The following is a 20,720-nucleotide window of genomic DNA, read 5'->3' on the forward strand; positions in this document are numbered from 1 at the left end:
TCTCGAGGCTTTTTCAAAAAATTCGTGTCACGTTAGCTGTCCTCCAGTCATCTGGTACAGAAGCTGATTTAAATGATAGGTCACATACCACAGTTAGTAGTTCTGCAATTTCATGTTTGAGTTCCTTTAGAACTCTTGAGTGAATACCATCTAGTCCTGGTGACTTACTACTGTTTCGTTTATTAATTTGTTCAAAAACCTCCTCTATTGACCTCAATCTGGGATAGTTCCTCAGGTCTGGTCTACACTACAGACGTGTATTGGTATAACTATGTTGCCCAGGGGTGTGGATTTTTCACACCCCAAGTGATGTAGGTATATCAACCTAACCCCCTGTGTAGACAGCGCTGTGTTGGCCGGAGAGCTTCTCTTGCTGACATAGCTACTGCCCCTCGGGGAGGTGGATTAACTAAGCCAATGGGGGAGTTCTCTCTCTTCTCCTTAGAGCGTCTTCATTAAAACTGTACAGTGGCACAGCTGCATTGGTGCAGAATTTTAAGTGTAGATGTGCCCTCAGATTTGTCACCTAAAAAGAACAGCTCAGGTGTGGGAACCTCCCTCACATCCTCTGCAGGGAAGACTGATGCAAAGAATTTATTTAGCTTCTCCTCAATGGCCTTATCTTCCTTGAGTGCTCCTTTAGCACCTCGATCATGCAGTGGCCCTGCTGATTGTTTGTTTGGCAGGCTTCCTGCTTCGGATGCACTTAAATGTTTTTGCTGTGAGCTTTTGGAGTCTTTAGCTAGTTGCTCTTCACATTCTTTTTTGGCCTGCCTAACTATACTTCACCTGCCAGAGTTTATGCTCCTTTCTATTTTCCTCAGTAGGATTTAACTTCCACTTTTTAAAGGATGCCTTTTTGCCTCCAACTGCTTCTTTTACTTTGTTTAGCCACGGTGGCACTTTTTGGTGCTTTTAGTATGTTTTTTAATTTGGGATATACATTTAAGTTGAGCCTCTTATTATGGTGTTTTTAAAAAATTTCCATGCAGCTTGCAGACATTTCACTCTTGTGACTGTTTTAATTTCAGTTTCACTAGCTTCCTCATTTTTGTGTAGTTCCCCTCTCTGAAGCTAAATGCTACTGTGGTGGGCTTCTTTGGTGTACATTTTAATAATTTGCTGTTACTGAGCGGTTCAGCTATATTTGCCTCTTGGACCACATCCTGTGTTTCCCTTAAGACTAAATCAAGAACTGCTTCTCTCTTTGTGGATTCCAGGACTAGCTGCTCCAAGAAGCAGTCATTTATGGTGTCCAGAAACTTTATCTCTGCATCTCGTCCTGAGGTGACATGTACCCAGTCAATATATGGATAGTTGAAATCCCCCCATTATTACTGAGTTTTCTATTTTTATAACCTCTAATCTCCCTGAACATTTCACAGGGTGTCTGTAGTATATTACTACTGTTATATGCTTATTATTCAAGCATGGAATTTCTATCCATAGTGATTCTGTGCTCTAGTTTGGTTCATTTAAGATTTTTACTATATTTGACTCTATGCTTTCTTTCACGTATAGTGTCACTCCCCGTCCAGCATGATCCACTTTGTCATTTCTATAAATTTTGTATCCTGGTATTTCTGTGTCCCATTGATTATCTTCATTCCATCGAGCTCCTGTGATGCCTATTATATCGCTGTCCTGATTGAATACCAGGCACTCAAGTTCACTTGTCTTAGTATTTAGACTTCTAGCATTTGTATACAAGCACTTACAAAATTTGTGATATTTTAGCTGTCTGCCATTATGTGATGTAATTGAATGGGACTCTTTTTCATTTGACTGTTTCTCTTCAATTACTACCTGTACTTTATCAACTTCCATCCTTTCTTTCATCTTAGGATATAGAGAATCCCCATTAATAGATCTTCACCTAAGGGATGTCTCTGTCTGATAACTCCTCAGCACAAACTCACAATTGTGCACATTCTACTTGCAGCAAATCTACCAGCAGATTACAACCACGCTTTCTTATTTTAAAATAGAATGTTTTATTATAGATAAATGCTTCCCACTGGAAGACAGTTGCCTACAAGTTTGCCAGACTTCAACCATTTGGGTTGAAATTTTCTATGCTGGTTGCTGCCTCAGGTTGAATTTTTTGGAAAGCTGTTTTCAGTGGTGGTAGATGGCAGAACTAGGAGCAACGGTCTCAAGTTGCAGTGGGGGAGGTGTAGGTTGGATATTAGGAAAAACCTTTTCACCAGGAGGGTGGTGAAGCACGGGAATGGGTTACCTAGAGAGATGGTGGAATCTCCATCCTTATAGGTTTTTAAGGTGCAGCTTGACAAAGCCTTGGTTGGGGTGGTTTAGTTGGGGTTGGTCCTGCTTTGAGCAGGGGGTTGGACTAGATACCTTCTGAGGTCCCTTCCAACTCTAATCTTCTATGATTCTATGTATAAGCAGAAGAGTAGTGAGCTGGAGAAGGGAAGTGGTTTTGCTTCTGTGTACGATATTGGTGAGACTGATTCTAGAATACTGCATCCAGTTCTAGTGTCCACACTTTGAAAGGGATGTTGGGGGAAAAAACCTTAGGATGTTGAGTGTTTGGAGAAGGGCCACAAAAATGATTTGAGAGCTGGGGAAAAATGCCTTACAGTGAGAAACTTAGAGCTCAATCTGTTCATTTTATCCAGAAGAAAATCTAGAGGTAATTTGATCATGATGGGAGAATATACTGGGTACTGAAGGTCTCTTAAATCTAGTGAAGAAAGACATGACTAGGGCCCAGTGGCTGGAAATTGAAGGCAGACTAATTTAAGTTAAAAATGAGGCACGGTTGTCTAACAAAGAGGATGATCTAATGGCCTCTTCTGTATCAATTGCCACCTGAGTGCAGGAAATCCACGTTGCTCCCCACAGTTTCCTGCATGCTAAAAACCCTAGATATTCTACGTGGCTGCCCAAGCCCTATAGCTTCCCCTGCAGACATCTGTGACATCAATACACAAATCTGCAAGATGTTAGAAATTCAGGGTTTTTGCCACCTAATTTAGTTGTGTACGCCTTATAGGTTAGAAGCCTCTTCCAGAGCTTTCCAAAGCAACCCAGGACTGTAAAATTGATATCTTCATAAGTTTCATTGTCACAGGCAGGGGTTCTGAATAACAGCCCTGAGCTGACAGGAGTGGTGGTTAATTTCAATGTATTGTTCTGCTACTTAGCAAAGCTCTGAATAGCAGCAGTGACCAGAACTGGCTGTCTAGAGACTCAGGAAAGTGGCACTACATTAATAACCTGAGTCACATATGTCAAGTCAGATGATGATTGGGGCAGTTCAAATGCAGAACTCTGATGCTAGGATGACAGGCACAACACACAGATACTTACCTTTTTAAATAATTGAGAGCTTAAATTCTGCAGTCATGGGTCCTCCTCATTCACCACTTACAAACAAATGGAGTTTTCAAGCCTTGTAGATGTCTGTCATCAGCATCAGTGTAGTAAGATGACATTCTGACTGCTGTAGTTGGAGGCTTTATCCGGGGACTTTCAGAAACCTACAGCCTTCTTATCTAAGCTAGGAATGTTGGCTCACATTCTCCTGACTTTGTGGCAGGATGTATCTAGTTGGACTGGGATGATACAACTGTTCTACGGTGTCTGTAGCCCCAAGGAGTCCAACCAAATGCAAACAGAAAAGGGTTAATATGTTTGAAGTTTCCAGCAACTGATGTGATTGCTCAGTAGTGAGAAGACAGCATAGGTATTGGGCAAGTCGCTGCTGTTTTTACAGGAAGCAGGCAGGCATTAGTGTTGCTGTCTTGTGGGGAAGGTGATGTAGGGTATTGTAAGGTCTTGTTCAAGCCAGCTTGATACAAAGGTGATCGGAGGACTGGACATGGCTGGATGGCTAGCTGGGTGTAGCTGACACATACAGATTTGATAATATGTACAATTAGGAGGATATGTAGTAAAGAACACTGATACGATACGTGTGCCGCCATGTGCAAGCATAAAATTCAGTCTTCAGTTTGAATGAAGGTGGCTTGGGAGACAGTTAAGTTGCTTAGGCTACTTTTATTTTGCATTTCTCTATTCCCAATTTTGTTCTTAAAGAGTAACCTCTGAGTTTTCTGGTTTTCAGCTATTAGTTATTTTTAATCTTCAATGCTGTTATTTCCTCCTTATAAAGTACTATTCTGTATATATAAGCTTGATTCAAGCTGACTTCCTAAAGCCCATACCAGACCCAGAGGGACATTAGGAACTCCATAGTTCTTGGGATCACGTAAAAACTGGATTTAATAACTAAATACAATAAACTGCATGGTTAAGCACTTGAATCAAAATCCTTGCACATCTGTATTACAATAGTTCATTATTACTTGGTTGTATTTCTGCAGGCCTCTTGCCTCACACAGTTAAACAGTACCCTAAGAGTGAGACAGAGGAACTGTTAATTGAACAGTGCGGGGAAAAAATACAGTTCAGTTGTTTCTCCCTGGGCACCAGATGAGACCGGGGTCTCATGGATATAGGTGTAGTTGTGTTCTTGAAGATAGTGTCACAGTCACCCAGACTTACAGGGACAGCACATCCATTCTTACTTACAGGTGAGGGCTCCTCCTCTACTGTTATTTTTTTAAAAAGAATAACATTTCAAATGAAATTCATTGTTGACAAGTACGTGGTACTGCACACTGGAAGGAGTAATTTGTCCTTCACATGTTGAGAACTAAATTAACTCTAACCACTCAGGAAAAAGACCTGGACCCTACTGAGAATAAATTTTTATTGAAAGTCTACAAAGTGCAACACCAGTGGAAAAAAACCTAAACAGTGTTAGAAAACATGCAGGGGGTGGGAAATAATTCTGGGAATATTATGTCATTGTATAAATGTTTTGAGTACCCTCACCTGCAATTTCTGGGCTGCCGTCTCAAAACAGATATAGTAAAATATTGGTGGTTCAGAGATGGAGTAAAAATGATTAGAGGCTTGGGGAGATTGGAAAGATTGGGACGGTTCAGAGAGGAGAGAAAGGAATCAAACTAATGAATGGAGTAGAAAAAAGGTTGACTGAGATGCTCTTATTTAACTTTTCTCATAATAAAAGAGCAAGGAGACCTTCAATGAAATTGAGAGGCAGCAAATTCAAAAATTATAAAAGGAAATTGTTTTCTTGCCTAAGGTAACTGTGGATTTCATTATCCATATAAATCTCCAACCTGTTTTGAATACGGCTAAGCTCTTGGTCTCAATAGGGTAATGAATATCAGTAGTCAATTACGTTTGTGTGTATATAATAAATACACATTTCTTTTAAAGGTAGATAACTCCTGTAGCTTCAGGCTTAAGCCAAACACTGCTTGGAGTTAAAAAGAAACTTCCCGTTTGGGCAGGTTATTCCATTATTGCCCGCAAGGTGGCTGTTTGCATCTTCCTTTGAAGCATCTGGTGCTGGTGGCTGTTGGATACAGGGCACTGGATTAGGTGGACCATTGGGCTTATTCATTAAGACAGTTCCTGTTCCCACGTAATATGAAGCTATCTGGAATACGGAGCACTGCCTTATTGCAGAATTCTCCAACTCCTTTAGTACAATCTAGAATTCCATACAAAATTGTTACACTCCCATATGTGGTGGTATTAGAATAGCAGGAAATGGTTGTTTACCAAGAAACCCAGGAATTATTTTAAATATAGCGCGGATGAATGGTTGTAACTGCTAAATGCAGACAGAGTTTCACCCACATGCCAAAAGGACATGTGACCTAGGAATAATTTCTTTCCTCAGCATCGTTTCTACCCGCTTCTACTCAGGTGCCAGAAAGCCTTTTAAATTAAATCACATTCTTTTTTAAATGATTTTATTCTGAAGATATGGCAAAATCATTTTCAGACTGACTTAAAAAAACAAAACAAAAAAAAAACCCATCCCTTGGGCAGGGACCAACCTGGAGAATTTCTGGCTTTAAGGTGAGCATTTGACAAAGCTATAAATAGTGGAAAGACTAAAGGAAATCCCTTCAGTAGTCTTGACTGCAGGTGTTGCTACATACTCTGAGAGACACATTGATTCAGGTCTGTGACTGGGAACTGTCTGGAAGTACCACCGCTGTGTAACTTTGGGCAAGTGCTTTCGTTCACCTCTTGTGCCTCAGTTTCTGTATGATGAGGATGATGCTGACCTTTCTGTAAAACTTTCCTAGATTTATAGATGAAAAGCCACAATACAAGAACTAATAGCCAACTCCTGTAAGGCCCTGGACCTTGGTGAGGAAAGCAGAACAAACAAACAGAATGAACAAACTAGGCCACACTACTCTGATGCGTAACATTTGTTGCAAAAATATTTTTGAAAACTTTTCCTAAAGTGAAAAACATCCTATTTCTTAAAATTAATTAACTCTTTACGATTTCCGCACAAACTTGTCTACTAGCCAAGGGTCACACATGCAAAATTTCCAGCTGATCAGTTTCTTTTTGTCTAAGTGACAGAGACTCTTATAATGGAAACAGGTCTTCCTGTGATTGCACATGTGCATTCCGCTCCTGTTTTCTGTGAGCCCAGCACATAGCTATCAGAAATATTTTCCCTCAGTGGTACCTGTAGGGCAGCTTGAGCACCCTCTGCTGCCACGCACCAGTGCGTGAAGGTATAAAGGGCAGAGCGGCCCGTGCCCGATTTCCTTCTTCCTGCCAGTGACAGTCGTGGAAACCCCTGTTCATTGCCAGAATGGTTTTCTCTCAACTGTGTATGTGGTAGTTATAGTTATTATAGCTAGAAAGTTTTAATTGTTTAAAAAATGTTGTTTCCTCATGTCGGGGGTCTGCTGCCAGCACCAAGGCATTTCCTGGTCACCGGGCTTCTAGTAGTGTGCTTCTTGCTCAAAAACTATGCCAGTGAGTGACCGACACAGTCTTTAAGTGCGTGTGTGAAGCACACATGAAAGACCAGGAATTCAAACCTAGAATGGAGGAGTATAGTGTCCAGTAGTGGGCCTGGCCATGAGCCTCAAGAAGAGGTGCTGGAAGCAGAGGAACAGCTTGTGGAAGAAATTCAACCACCTTCAGTCTTGGCCTCTTCCTTGTACTCTCCAGATGAGGTGGTTTCCTCAGACAGTTCACCCCTTCTGGTGACTTTCAAGCTTATCAGGAATTGTGAGAGGGTGACTTCAGACTTGGGCATTCAGGATTGAGAAGGTCAGGAAGTCCTCACGTTGTCTGATTGACATTTTATTAGGGGCTGGTCCCTCTAGGGTGGCACTGCCAGTTAATGAGGCAATACTGGAGCCTTTGAAGGCTCCTTGGCAGACCCTTCATTGCCTCCCATTTCAAAGTGGGCAGAGTTAAAGTACTCCATGCCCTCCCAACTCCGTAATATCTTTACTCCCACCTGCCTCCAGCAGTGTTAGTGGCTAATGAGAGTGTGTGACGGGCATCAGGCTGCCACCCCCGAATCAAAGGACCCAAAGAGATTTGACTTGTTTGGGCAGAAGATTTATTCAACTGTGGCACTGCAGTTTTGAATGGCCAGCCAACAGGCTGGGCTGGCGGCTAGTATGATTTTCATTTAAGGGGCTGCGTGGAGAAGTTCAAAGTATTGCTTCCTGAGAGTGCTAGGCAGGAATTCTCTTCCTTGGTGAATGAGGACAGACTCGTAGCGAGAACATCGCCGCAGGCTGGGCTGGATGCAGCAGTCCCAACAGCTAGAACCATGGCTTCTGTGGTCTTCCCTACGAAATCCAGAATACTAGACAAGACTTGCCTTTTGAGAGTCCTTCTCTGCTCTCAGACCAGCAGGCTCCACGGGCTGAAGGACTCAAGGGCTATCTTAAAGTTCTTAGGTTTGTACACGTCAGAAAACACTATAGACCTCTGCAGCTGCACCATTTTTCCACTCCACCTCTTTGACAGGACCTGTCAAAAAAAGAAGTCCAGGGGTTATAGGCACAGGCCTCACTCTCCTGCTGCTTTGGCTTCAGCCCTTCAAGACACCCAGAGAGTGACAAACAGTCATATTGGTGGGCCTGTCGAGGTTGCCATACCAGTCTCCATCTCTCCAGACCCAAATTTCCCCACTTTCGCAAACACTCTGTCCCATTTCCTCAGTACTTGGTTCCAGGAGCAGTGAGTCTTGAGCGCTATGGAGGTGGTTGGGATATACCCTTCAGTTTGTTTCTATCCCTCCCTCAGTGTCCCGTTTTAGGGACCACTCTCATGAGGAACTCCTCCTCCATGAGCTACAATCTCTCCTTCCATGGGGGCCTTAGAGGAGCTCCACAGTGTCTCAGAGGGAAGAGATTTTATTCCCTCTATTTCCTAATCCCAAAAGCAAAGGGGGTGGCTGGGGGTGGGGGTGTGAAAGAGAGAGAGAGAGACCAATTTTAGACCTGTGTCAGCTCAACAATTCTTTAAAAAGATAGGGTAACCATGCAAAACTAACTTCTATTGTCCCCACAATCCAGGGAGGAGATTAGTATGCTGCCCTCAACTTTAAAGATGTCTGCTTCTATGTGGCAGTCAACCAAACTCACAATTCGTTCCTCAGATTTCTGGTAAGTCAAAATCATTACCAGTTCACCATACTATGGCCTGCCAGCAGCTCCCTGAGTCTTTGCAGAAGTTATGGCAGTAGCTGCACTCCTAAGAAAATCAGGAGTTCAAGTTTACCTTTGCCTGGATGTCTGGCTTGTCAAGGGCCGATCCAGACTGCAGGTACAGTGCAGTGTATCGCTGATCCAGTCAATATTCAGTGCACTGGGCTTGCTAGTTAATGCAGACAAGTCTCTTTTCTCCCCGATCCGGAGGATACAGTTTAGAGGGCTGTTCTGGACTCTACTCAAGCCCCCAGAGCTTTTCTTCCAGACTCAAGGTTTCAGGCAATTCGATCAATTGTTATAGATAAGGAAGCTCACTTGGTCACAACAGCACAAAACCACTTGAGGCTTTTGGGGCATATGACCACCTGCATTTACATGGTTCAATATGCCAAACTGTGCCCTCAAATTCTATAAGTTTGACTGGCATCAGTCTATTTGCTGAACTGTCGTCATCTAGATTTGATGGTGAGGGTGACTTCCCATGTCCTCGCTTCCCTAGATTGGTGGACAGATCCAACCAACACATGTGTAGGTGTTCCCTTTGCCGGCCCACAACAGATGCTCACATTAGTGATGCCTGCATCTGCCTTTGGGTGGGTGGCCCATCTGGGTTCTCTACAGACTCAGGGTTTATTGTCCCCAGAGGACTTAGCTTTACACATCAGCGTGAGAGAGGTGAAAGCTGTCAGACTGGCGTGCCGAGTGTTTCTGCCACAGATCAAGGGAAATAGCCTGTTAGTCCCCACAGAGAACAAAGCAGCAATGTTCTACCTCAGCCAGCATGGAAGAGTCCGCTCTTCTCTACTCTGCCAAGAGGCTTCTCTGCTTTGGGAGCGTGGCATTGCCAACTTGATAGATCTAGAAGCTTCTTACCTCCTGGGGGTCCAAAACAATTTAGCAGATTGCCTGAGCTGATGGTTTACACATCACCACAAGTGGTCTCTTTGTCCAGATGTGGCCATCTATCACATCTTCCATCGCTGGGTTTCCCCAGTTAGACCTGTTTGTGTCAAGAACCAACAGAAAGGGTCAGCAGTTCTGTTTCCTATAAAGTCACAGCCCGGGTTCCCAGACAGATGTGGTTTTGCTACAGTGGTCAGGCAGGTTTCTTTGCTTTTCCACCAATCCCTCTTATTCACGTGGCATTACTAAAGATAAGATAAAACAGGTTGAGGCCAGAGTCATACTTGCATCCCCAGTATGGGCCCACCAGTGCTGGTTCTCCACTCTCCTGGCATTGTCAGTGAATCCTTCAATCTCACTTCCACTAGACTCGGACCTGATCTCCCAAGATCATGGTTGCCTACTGCACCCGAGCCTCTAATCCATTCATTTAACTGCTTGGATGTTCCATGGCTAGATATTAGAGAGAGGTCTTGCTTGAAAGAGGCTTAAGAAATCCTGCTAAATAGTTGATAGCATTCTACAAGAGTTACTTACCTATCTAAGTGGTGAAGATCTTCCATCTTGTCTCACCAGTAAGTGGTATCATTGTCCTGTTCTTCGGTTCAATATATTCTGGACTACTTATTGTACTTGAAGCCCCAGCTGTTGCAGCATTTCACCTTAAAGTGGATAATTGCTCCATTTTCTTTAACGGCATGTTCATAAGGTTTTTGAAAGGCCTAGTCAAATTATATCTGCAGGTGCAAGACACCCTGTTCCCCTGTGGGATCTATATTTAATGTTGTCAAGATTTTTTGGTCCACTGTTTGAGCATTTCGCTACTAGCTCTCTGTTGCATCTCTCAACACAGGTGTGGCATTTTTGGTTGCCTATCACCTTGGCCAGAAGAGTAGGAGAGAAGCATTGCCTTAATGTCTGGGTCTCTCTGTATGATCTTCTCTAAGGACAAGGTTTACCTACATCCTCATCTAAAGTACATCCCAAAGGTGGTGTCATCTTTCCATATCAACTAGCCAATTTATTTTCCTGTATTCTACCCAAAGCCACATTCAAGCAGGGGAGATGAGCGTTTATATACGCTGGATGTCAGGAGAACTCTGGGGTTCTTCTGGGACAGAACCAGGCACTTCCATAAGTCCTCCTAACTGTTCGTAGTGGGGGCAGACAGAATAAAAGGACAACCAGTCTCCACGCAGAGAATTTCTTTTTGGATAGCCTCCTGTATGCACATGCGCTATGACCTGGCTAATGTCACCCCTGCTTAGCAGAGTCACAGCTCATTTGACGGGATCGCAGTCGACCTCAGTGGGTTTTCTGGCACATGTTCCAGTTGTGGCTATCTGTAGAGTGGCAGCCTGGTCCTCGTTCCACATGTTTGCCTCTGAGGATGCTGTTGCTCAGGGCTCCAGAGATGATGCTACAGTCGAACAAGTTGTTCTCCAGTCTTTTATTTAAATAAACTCTTGTTGTCACGGCTTGAGAGTCACCCAGAGTGGCCTGCACATGTGCCATCACTCAAAGCAGAAAAACCAGTTACCAACATGTTCAGTAACTGTTGTTCTTCGAGATGTGTTGCACATGTCCACTCCACAGCCTACCCCCTGCCCCTCTGCATCAGAGTTCTGGCAAGAAGGAACAGAGGCGGACTAGGGGCGGCACCGCCTTTTATACCTGCATGCACTGGCAGGCAACAACAGAGGGAGCTGAAGCCATCCAATGGGTACTGCTGAAGGAAAACGTTTCCAACGGCCGTGCATTGGGAGCACCAAAACCAAGAGTGGAGTGGACGTGTGCACCACATCTTGAAGGACAGCAGTTACTGAACAGGTTAGTAACTGTTTTTTACTCTTAATTAGAGAATGCCTCCCTCAGTAATTTAGTTCTGAGTTTTTCACACACACATCTGGGAGCCAAGTTGTTGTTTTTAACATATACAAAGTGCCTTTTTAAAAAAAAAAAAAAAGGAAAAATCGGAACCAGAACAGCCAGAACTGAGTTTTGTCAGAGTTTCCGAACAATTTTTTTAAAGTGCTCCTTTGGGTTGAAAAGCTTTAAACAGTTGGAGACTTTTTATTGTGAGTGCTCATCTAGACTTCTGGAAAGTAAGAGATCTCTGAATGCTGGTCCTCAGTGGGAATTCAGAAAGAAACCTGGCAGGCAAACTTATAATGTTATAAAAAAAGCCATCAACATTGCTAAAGGGAATGCGGTGAATGATGTCATTTAGATTTGCTACTGTGTCAATATTCAGAGATTTTTAAGTCCGAAAGGGACTGTTGTGATCATCCATTCAGACCTCCTGCATCAAATCCATTAACTTGTGTTTAAACTGGACCAGATCTGTTAGAAAGACATCTAAGGCCAGATTTTCAAAAGGGAGCAGCTGGGCACCGAGCACACCTAAAAATCTGGCCTCCAGTCGTGAGATTCCAAGTGACAGAATATCTGCGCCATCCCTTAAGAAGTTGTTCCAGTGATAAAATACCCTTACTGTTGAAAATTTGTCTTGTTTCCAGTTAGAATTTTTCGAACTTCTGCTTCCAGCCATGGGATCTCATTATGCATTTGTCTGCTCCATTAAAGGGTCCTCTACTATTGCATATTTTCACCCAGGTAGTTACTTAGAGACAGTGACCAAGTCACCTCTTAGTCTAAGCTTTGAAACAAGCTAATACTTCAGACTCCTTCAGTCTCTGAGGTAGGCAGGTTTTCCCCAACTTGAATCTTTCTTGTAGCCTTCTCTGTGCTCTTTTCAGTTTTTTCAACATCATTTTTGAAGTCTGGATACCAGAACTGGACATGATATTCCAGTGATGGTCTCTCCAGTGCTGTTTGGAGAGAATATTTACTGCTACCCAGGTATTTCCCACACCTACCTGATATTTCCCAGCCACGGGTCACGTTAGTCGTCCTAGCCACAGCATTGCAGTGGGAGCTCATGTTCAGCTGGTTGTTCTTTTCAGCATTGCTGCTTTCAAGGATATAGTCAGCCATCTTGTAAATATGACACAAAAAATCACCCAAAATGTCACAGTCCAGGGTTGAAACTCTTTGAAAAGTTTGGGGCAAATTGGACAAAGCGTTTGAAGATATTTGGGTTAATAAATGAGCTTTCAGTTCTTGGAAATCATTCTGATGCTTTTTTTGGATCCTCATATCCTCAAAACAGCTTCATGTTGACACTCAAAACTTCTTCCACTGTTGGTGCTGGAGAGCACTGATGCTACGATTGTCTGAGGAGTTATGTAACTTTGCTTGAAAAGATAAAGGTGCACTCAGGCAGTGGGTGAGTTAGATCTCTGAGTGCTGTATCAATGCATTATTTGGATGCATGCATTTGTGCTGGGATCTGGAAAAAAGGTTGGATGAGAAGCAGGGAAAGATGAATGTGGGAATGATTGAAAAAGGGAGTTAATCAATGGTGGGGGGGTGGGGGGGAAGAGCTCTGAGCAATGATAGGTATCTACAACAGGACTTGGAATGAAGACATGGCTGGGTAGGGTATATGGAGGTGCCAGGTAAGTGTTGGATAAATGTATTTGTGTATTACATATATTAATCAAACTGATGTGTATTTCATAAAGGTCACATGGCCCCAGTATGAATAGCCATGATGTGGTGGGTGGTGGTGGACACAAATGCAGGAGGAGAAAGTGATTGCCTGGGGGGAGAGGAAAAAGCCCTGTGAATTTGAGAGGATATCTGAGAAGAATGGGTTCCAGCCCCCTCTGGCTCCCAGTATCTACTGGGACTCCTGTCACTAAGCAATTTTTAAACACTTTAAGGAAATTCCCAGACAAAAAAAAAAGTCATCAATCTGGAGTGAAGTTTGGAATAATTTTTGGGTTAGTCAAAAATCCTGTAGGTGGCATTTCAGTTTTCTCGACCATTAGCCTCGACGTTCCAAGTGCACATTCTATGTGCACAATCCATTGTGCTAAAATCCCACAAAACACTGAAAAGTCTGCAAATGAATAATTAAGGCCACAACAAATGTAACTCTGCCCCTGTAGTGGCACCCTGCAGAGTAGCAGAGACTTAGCCTTTCCTTTCCATCGTACTAGCAATCATTAAAACTTTGACACGCTTTAATTAGACAGCGGTGTCTTGCAGCCACATGCAGTCCTTGGGGGAAAAACCTTTCTTTATCAATTTCTAATACATAGCAGACAGGTCAATCCTTTCTCCCTGTTCAGAGAGCCCCCGGATATACATCTGACCATAGGCATAACGTGTCCAAACTCCTAGAACAATATAATGAAATACCACAATGACATGGAAACAATAAAAGCACGAGGTGATGAAGCATGTCTGGTGTTCAAGGCGCATGTGTGAAACCAGTTATAAAAGCATTCTCTGTTCTTCTCATTTTCAACATTCTGCACAGACTGTACAGGTACAATAACTTCCCCAGAAAGGGGGCAGAGCGCAGGTGGCGGTGATCTTAACTGCTTTTGCAGACTTTCCAGCGCTTGCTGGTCAGCTTTTATTGTGAAGTCGAACTTTGACCTGGAAATCTCAGGTGTTCTGTCTTCTTTTTTTTTTTTTTTTTTTTTTTTTTTTTTTTTTTGACAAATAAATAATAGATGAACAAAGTTTTTTGTCTGGGAATTATTATTTCTATTCCCACCATACCTATCTGCATCTAGAGTGCTATCTTATCTTCCCTTTCTCATCTCTTTGCTAAGCTAAGTGGATTTGGCTCGGACTCTCCCAAGAATTTGACCTGCCTGGTCTCTGGAGTGTGTCTGTGGCTTTTCTCTGATCTTCCCCAATCTGTCCCTCATTCTGAGATTGAGGGGCCCATAGATGAGCACAAAGTATCCCAAGTGAGGGTCTCCCAGAGACACACAGAAGGACTATCCTTTCCCTGCTATTGGACATTAAGCCTCTGGTAGTGAGGGCCCCACTGGGTTAATTTTGATACATGTCGGGGCCTGCCCCATGTGACACTCTTCTTCCCCTCACCCCGGTCCCAGGTGCCGGATGTGTTCGCTGACGTTCTATTCCAAGTCGGAGATGCAGATCCACTCCAAGTCCCATACGGAGACAAAGCCACACAAGTGTCCTCACTGCTCCAAGAGCTTCGCCAACAGCTCCTACCTGGCCCAGCACATTCGCATCCACTCAGGGGCCAAGCCCTACACGTGCAGCTACTGCCAGAAGGCCTTCCGCCAGCTCTCCCACCTGCAGCAGCACACACGGTAAGGGTGGAGAAGGCTGGGGCCTTGCACACTGCATGTTGCCGTCATCCCAGCATGCTGCAAACACTAGGCTGGGGCAGTCACTGGGGGAGACGTCTCTGTTTCCCGTAGGCTGGGTACCTCCTCCACACACCAGATCTGTAGTGGTGCTCCCAAACACATGGGACGTGTTGCCACTGACCGGGAGGGAAAGGTCAGGACAGCCTGTTGTAGGGGGCAGCTGAACAGAGGTGATACTTCCTGTGAACCCGAGTCTGACGTTACCAGTGGGAGTCTTGTGTAGGTACAGGGCTGTCCGCTTCCCTCTCACCCCCGACACAGCTCTGCCCCGGACCACCACCCATCTTGCAGCCTCTCTGCTATTCCAGTCCTGGGCTTCCCACACACAGCTCTGCCAGTGCCCCTCAGTCCAGACTCCTCTCTCTGGCCCCCTGGTGCAGACAGACCTTGGTTCCTTACACCTTGGAGTGTGGTTTGAGACCTCCTGGGTTCAGTCCACGCCTGGAGTTCCTGCGTGTAGCCAGGTAGCGTGGTGCTGTCCCCACCCCTTTGTGCCCTCGTTCCATCCGCACTAGCCAGACGGTGGTCGTGTCCAACTGCTGCTGCTCCTCCTCCTCTTCGGCAGGGTCCACTCCAAGCTGCACACGGCGATTGTCAAGCCGCACAAGTGTCCTCACTGCTCCAAGAGCTTCGCCAACACCTCCTACCTGGCCCAGCACCTCCGCATCCACTCGGGGGCCAAGCCCTACAGCTGCCGCTACTGCCAGAAGGCCTTCCGCCAGCTCTCCCACCTGCAGCAGCACACACGGTAAGGGCCACAGGAGGCTGGGGCCTGGCCCTGGCCCCGCCCCCCACCGCCAGCATGCACATGTGGAGCACGCGCACCGAGCATGCGGGGGGCGGGCAGGGGATGCGGCAGGCTGCACCCTCAGGAGGACGCGGCCCACCAGCGAGAGGACGGAGTGGAGGCTGCGCAGGAGACACTGACCACGTCAGGGCAGAGGTGGGCACATGCTGGCCCTGGGGGAATCCTTGGTCTTGCACCGTGGGGGGCGCAGAGAGAGAGAGAGACATTGGTCCTGGGGGATCCCAGCCTGGCACCGTCGGGGTTGGGCACTGAAACTGAGTGTGTGGAAGCTTCCCTGGCATTGCAAGGGCCACAGAGACACAAACGTCAATCTTAGGCGATCTCACCCTGGCACTGTGAGAGGCAGAGATGGGGCGTGTGCTCTGAGGAGGAGCATGTAGATCTTCTCTTGGTGCACCTTGGTCATGTGGATGCCTATGCTGGGGACAGAGAGCCTGGACATTCAGCCACCTCCGCTGGCACTGCTCCCGATTCCAAGCTGGCCTGTCACTCTTGCCCATGTCCTCCTCTGAACCTAGCCTGACCTATGGAATCTCCCCCGTTTTTCCCTTCGCTGGGCACAGGAGCAGAGCAGGGGCCCTTTGTCTCAGTGAGGCTAGAGTAGTGTCTGTAGATAGCACTGCACCCATCCCTGCTTGCGTGGCTGCGGGATCTGGTCAGGGCATCAGGCCATGGAGATCGGTTTTGACTTCCTGTTCACTGCTTCCCATTTGTGCTCTTCCTCCGACAGCATCCACACTGGGGACCGACCCTACAAATGTGCCCACCCTGGGTGTGAAAAGGCTTTCACCCAGCTCTCCAACCTGCAGGTAAGGGTGCGAGCTCACCCCAAGCCCCAGTGGAGGGAGCAGACGGGTGCAGAGGAGGCTGGGAGGGGAGGAGAGCAGAGAAATCCAGGGAGGCTGCTCCAGATGCGCTGCATTGCCACCCCGACGGTTCAAACAAGTCAAGCCCCATAAAGCCATGAGATTTTGAAGAAGGTTGGGTTCTTTTCATTGGCTGTCTGGCTTCTGGGGTCACGTGTTCCAACTTTTCTCCCCAGCTGTGGGGCTAGAAACTTCTTTTTAGTGAAAGCTTATGAGACTCGGCCACAGCTTGAGACTGGTGGTAAAATCACAAGAGCTGGTAGCACGGCCCATTTGCCCAGGGAAAAGAGAGGCACTGGGGAACCAAGGGGAGCAGAGGTGGCCCTGGTTGTGGGCTGGACCGTTGGTTTCTTTACGTTTCTGGAGGTCGTAGGCAATACCAAATGGGGAGGAGCTATAAATAGCAAGGAGGACGAGGCAATAAAGGGGCCAAGAGAAGGTGGAGACAGGGACTGTTGAGGAGTTGTTTTGTGTCTAGGGCTACCATGAGTCAGGCAGCAGTGAGAGCCTAGGACAGCCCCTGGTCTGGAGGGCAATGTGGGACGTGGGGAAGGGGATGGGAGTGGGGAAGGACAGGAAAGGAGTAGGGGTGTGTAAAGGATCCCCTGTAGGGGGCGGCGCCGGTGGCTCTTCCTCTGCATCAATCTCAGAAGGAGGCCACACCTCCCGGCGCCTACGCCCTTCGGGGAGTCTGAATTAAAGGGACCGCCTCCGGCCCTCAGCAGGGTGAGCCTTGGTTCAGGCCGCTCCTTCGGCGGAGTAGTCTCTTGCCCCATGGGGCGTGCCAGCAGTCTATGGCCCGGCCCTCAGCCAAGGATGGGACGGCCGCGGGAAACAGCCCTCAGCGGGGCGAGGAAGCAGTCTATCGCCTAGCCCTCTGGAGGGCAGGCAGGCAAACACACACAGGCTCGAGCCCTTGGTAGGGTGAGCAGTAGTCTGTGGCCTGAATGGGTGAGGAAATGGTCCAGGGCAGGGCAGGGCAGAGCGGCGGCATTCTCTAGCTCTTAGCAGGGCAAGTAAGCCGTCTATACCCGGCCTTCGGCAGGGCGTGGCAGGCAGTAAGGGTCAGGCTCTGGTGCTCAACGGGTATTAACCCCAGGTCGGGGTAGGGGAGGGGGATGCAGGCCCACCCATCTCCACTGCGTCCCAGCCCAGGGCCCTGTCAGTGACGGGACACCCCGTCACTGGGTCAGCGGGGCTCCGGCCAAAACGCGCTGACTCACAGCAAGTGTCAGCTCAGCCGGACCGTAGTTGGCTTCCCTGGGCTCCTTCCTCCCACCCTCTCCCTAGAGTACCTGGAGCTCGTCGTCTCCCTCTGGGTCGCTGGGGTAGATGGCATATGGGAGTCCCACGAGTCCCTCACCGTCAATCGGCAGCAGGTCCGGAAACTGTGTGGGGTCCTCTGCAGAAGGCAGTTCCTCCAAGTCCTCAGGCCCCCAGGCAGTAGGCAACTCCGGCAGGTCCTCTAGGGTTCCAGGCAGTAGGCAGCTCCGGCAGGCCTTCCTCTGGGTCGTAGGATCCGGGGGTCTCCCTCGTATGGTCCGGCAGCTTCTCCTCTGGGTTGACGTTGGGCACGGCCCTAGGCTCAAGCACCACAGGAGAGGCATCCTTCTCCCTCGGCTGCTGGCCCCTGACTGAGCGAGCAGGCCTGGGTTTTAAAGGCCTGGCCTCCACCTACCTGCTTCCGGTCAGGCGTTGTCTTCCTGGGTCCCAACCCCCCGGGGGGGTGGGTTTGGCTCTCCCTGTACCTCAATCTCAGAGGGAGGCCATGCCTCCCGGCTGCAGGGTGGAACTGGCTGAGGGTTGGGAGATTCCCCTCTTCAAATACAGTCAATGAATCAGAAGCAGGGAGACTGGGATTGTGGGAGACAAGAATTGAGTGTCTTGCAGAGGAAGGAGCCTGGAGCCCATCACTTGGCAACAAAAATGATGAGGGGGCTGAAGCACGTGACTTATGAGGAGAGGCTGAGGGAACTAGGCTTGTTCACTCTGCAGAAGAAAAGAGTGATGTGGGATCTGATAGCAGCCTTTAACTACCTGAAAGGGGGTTCCAGGGAGGATGGAGCTAGGCTGTTCTCAGTGGTGGCAGATGACAGAACAAGGAGCAATGGTCTGAAGTTGCAGTGGGGGAGGTCTAGGTTGGCTGTTAGGAAAATCTTTTTCCCTAGGGCGGTGAAGCACTGGAATGGTTTACCTAGGGAGGTGGTGGAATCTCCATCCGTAGAGGTTTTTAAGGCCTGACTTGACAAAGCCCTGGCTGGGATGATTTAGTTGAGGTTGGTCCTGCTTTGAGCAGGGGGTGGGACTAGATACCTCCTGAGGTCTCTTCCAACCCTATCTTCTGTGATTCTATGACATTGGGAACAAAAAGGCCTGTGACCTGAGGGAATAGGTCATGAGGGGACATCTCCAAACCTCATGAGGGGACATCTCCAAACCTAACATCCAGTTCTCCTCCCCTCCCTCGCTTCCTTCACCCCCTGCTCTCACTTCTGCAGTCCCACAGGCGGCAGCACAACAAAGACAAACCATTCAAGTGCCACAATTGCCATCGCGCTTACACAGATGCTGCCTCGCTGGAGGTTCACCTGGCTACACACACAGTGAAGCACGCCAAGGTCTACAGTTGCTCCATCTGCAGCCGGGCCTACACCTCGGTGAGTATGGCCTAAGGCAGGGAAGCACTCCCTCAGGTGGGCAGAGATTTATTCCTCATCCCTGAGGAGGTGCTGGGCGGGAGAGGTCTGGAGAGCTGTCCCCAGTGGCTCACTCGTTCCTGCTCTCCCAGGAGCTGTGTCTCACCCTGGTTCCTGCCTTTTTCCCCGCACAGGAGACGTACCTGATGAAGCACATGCGGAAACACAACATCCCCGACCCCCAGCAGCAAGTGGCTCAGGCCCAAGTTCAAGCCTCCCAGCAGCAGCACTTCCAGCCGCAGGGGGCGGGGCAGTGGGGGGCCCTTCTGGAGACACTAACCCCCCCAACCCTCCATCCCATTGCTCCTTTGACCTGTCCCCTTACAAGACTTCAGAGCACCACAAGAACATCTGCCTCACTGTCAGCACCAGCGCCATCCAGGTGGAGCATCTCTCCAGCTCTTAAGAGACACCTTGACCCAGGGAGCAGAAAACCTCTCGTGCATAGCCCGCGCCCAGAGGCAATGCTTGTGCAATGGCCCCTTCTTGTGCAACAGCCTCTGGCCTCTCCTTGTGCAACAGCCTCTCCTGGCAGCGTACCCTGTTAATGGCAGCCCCTTGAGCGATAGCCTGTCTCCACGGGTGTCTTGTGCAACAGCCTGCTCCAAAGGGGGGATCCTCCCACCTGCAAGAGACCCGTACCTGTGATGGGAGCACCTCCTCATGCAAGAGTCTCTGAGTTCACACACACACACACACACAGAGGAAAGGCCTCGTTTTTGCCTCCTGTATAATTTTAAAACGTATCTCGAAGGCTGGAGGAGGAGACAGCCTCTGGGCCACACGTGATGGGATGGGAGGGAAAGAGGTTGTTCGTGTGCGGAGGGGCTTGGACGCACGTTGGCAGCAGGGCATTGAAGGTTCGGACAGGGTTTGCCATGAGAGGGTTTTTTTAAGGATTTCCTTACGTGGCTAAAGGAAAACATTCATTCCCTTCTCCTGCTTGTGATGGTGAGGAGGGGTCAGTTCTCCAGCCCCAGGCTCAGATACTTCCCCTGCTCCTGGGTGCAAGGGAGAACTCTTGGGGATGGGGGAGATGAGGCGTATTCCCTGGGTTGGACATTTCCTAAGCTGTCTGAGGATGTGGGTGGGCTGTAATTTCTCTTCTCCCCCACTGGAGCGCACAGGCAGGGTCTGTGTCTGGTCCAGCTGCCCCGTCTCCCACCTCACTGGGAGAGAGATCCCCCCCCCCGAGATACAGGGGGTGGGTTCCAGCTCGCAGCTGTGCCTGCCGTTTGTGGATAATGCAATAGCTCAATCTCCATATCCCCCAGAAAGAGAGTCTGCAGGCAGCAGCAGGAAACCAAAAAAGCAGTTGGAGGGTAAGACTGCTACAATGCTCAATGCCCGCCCCTCCCAAATCCCCTCCCTGGAAGGAGAGGCAGGAGTTGTGACCCCCACAGACCCTCATCCTTCCTCCCCCCCGTTCAGCGGTCTGTCTTCTAGTTCCCAAAGAGGGAGGCGGAACAGACCAGCCTTTTCAAGGAGCTAGCAGGAGGCAGGAAAAGGCTAATTCCTCCTGCTCATGTCTCACCGCGGGGCATTCTTCCGGGCTTCCGCTTGCCAAGACGGGCTGGACTCACATGGTAATGGTGGCCTCTAGGAACAGGACCAGATGGATTCCCCCA

The 20,720-nt window shown here is 48.0% G+C and overlaps 1 protein-coding gene across 1 annotated transcript in view; it reads left to right on the forward strand.

Moving 5' to 3' along the window:
* Window positions 1–19,644, forward strand: part of ZNF384 (zinc finger protein 384) — a 30,595-nt gene extending 10,951 nt beyond the window's left edge. Inside the window, 6 exon segments of the mRNA XM_067545919.1 lie at window positions 14,438–14,662; window positions 15,288–15,470; window positions 16,261–16,339; window positions 18,895–19,053; window positions 19,227–19,329; window positions 19,332–19,644. Coding sequence (XP_067402020.1) covers window positions 14,438–14,662; window positions 15,288–15,470; window positions 16,261–16,339; window positions 18,895–19,053; window positions 19,227–19,329; window positions 19,332–19,498 — 916 coding nt within the window. The 3' untranslated portion in view covers window positions 19,499–19,644.
* Window positions 19,645–20,720: the final 1,076 nt, after the last annotated feature.

The sequence above is a fragment of the Emydura macquarii genome, unplaced genomic scaffold, assembly GCF_026122565.2.
Source record: "Emydura macquarii macquarii isolate MOO-44397 ecotype Brisbane River unplaced genomic scaffold, CSIRO-AGI_Emac_v2 contig_1119, whole genome shotgun sequence".
In the NCBI taxonomy this organism is placed as follows: domain Eukaryota; kingdom Metazoa; phylum Chordata; order Testudines; family Chelidae; genus Emydura; species Emydura macquarii.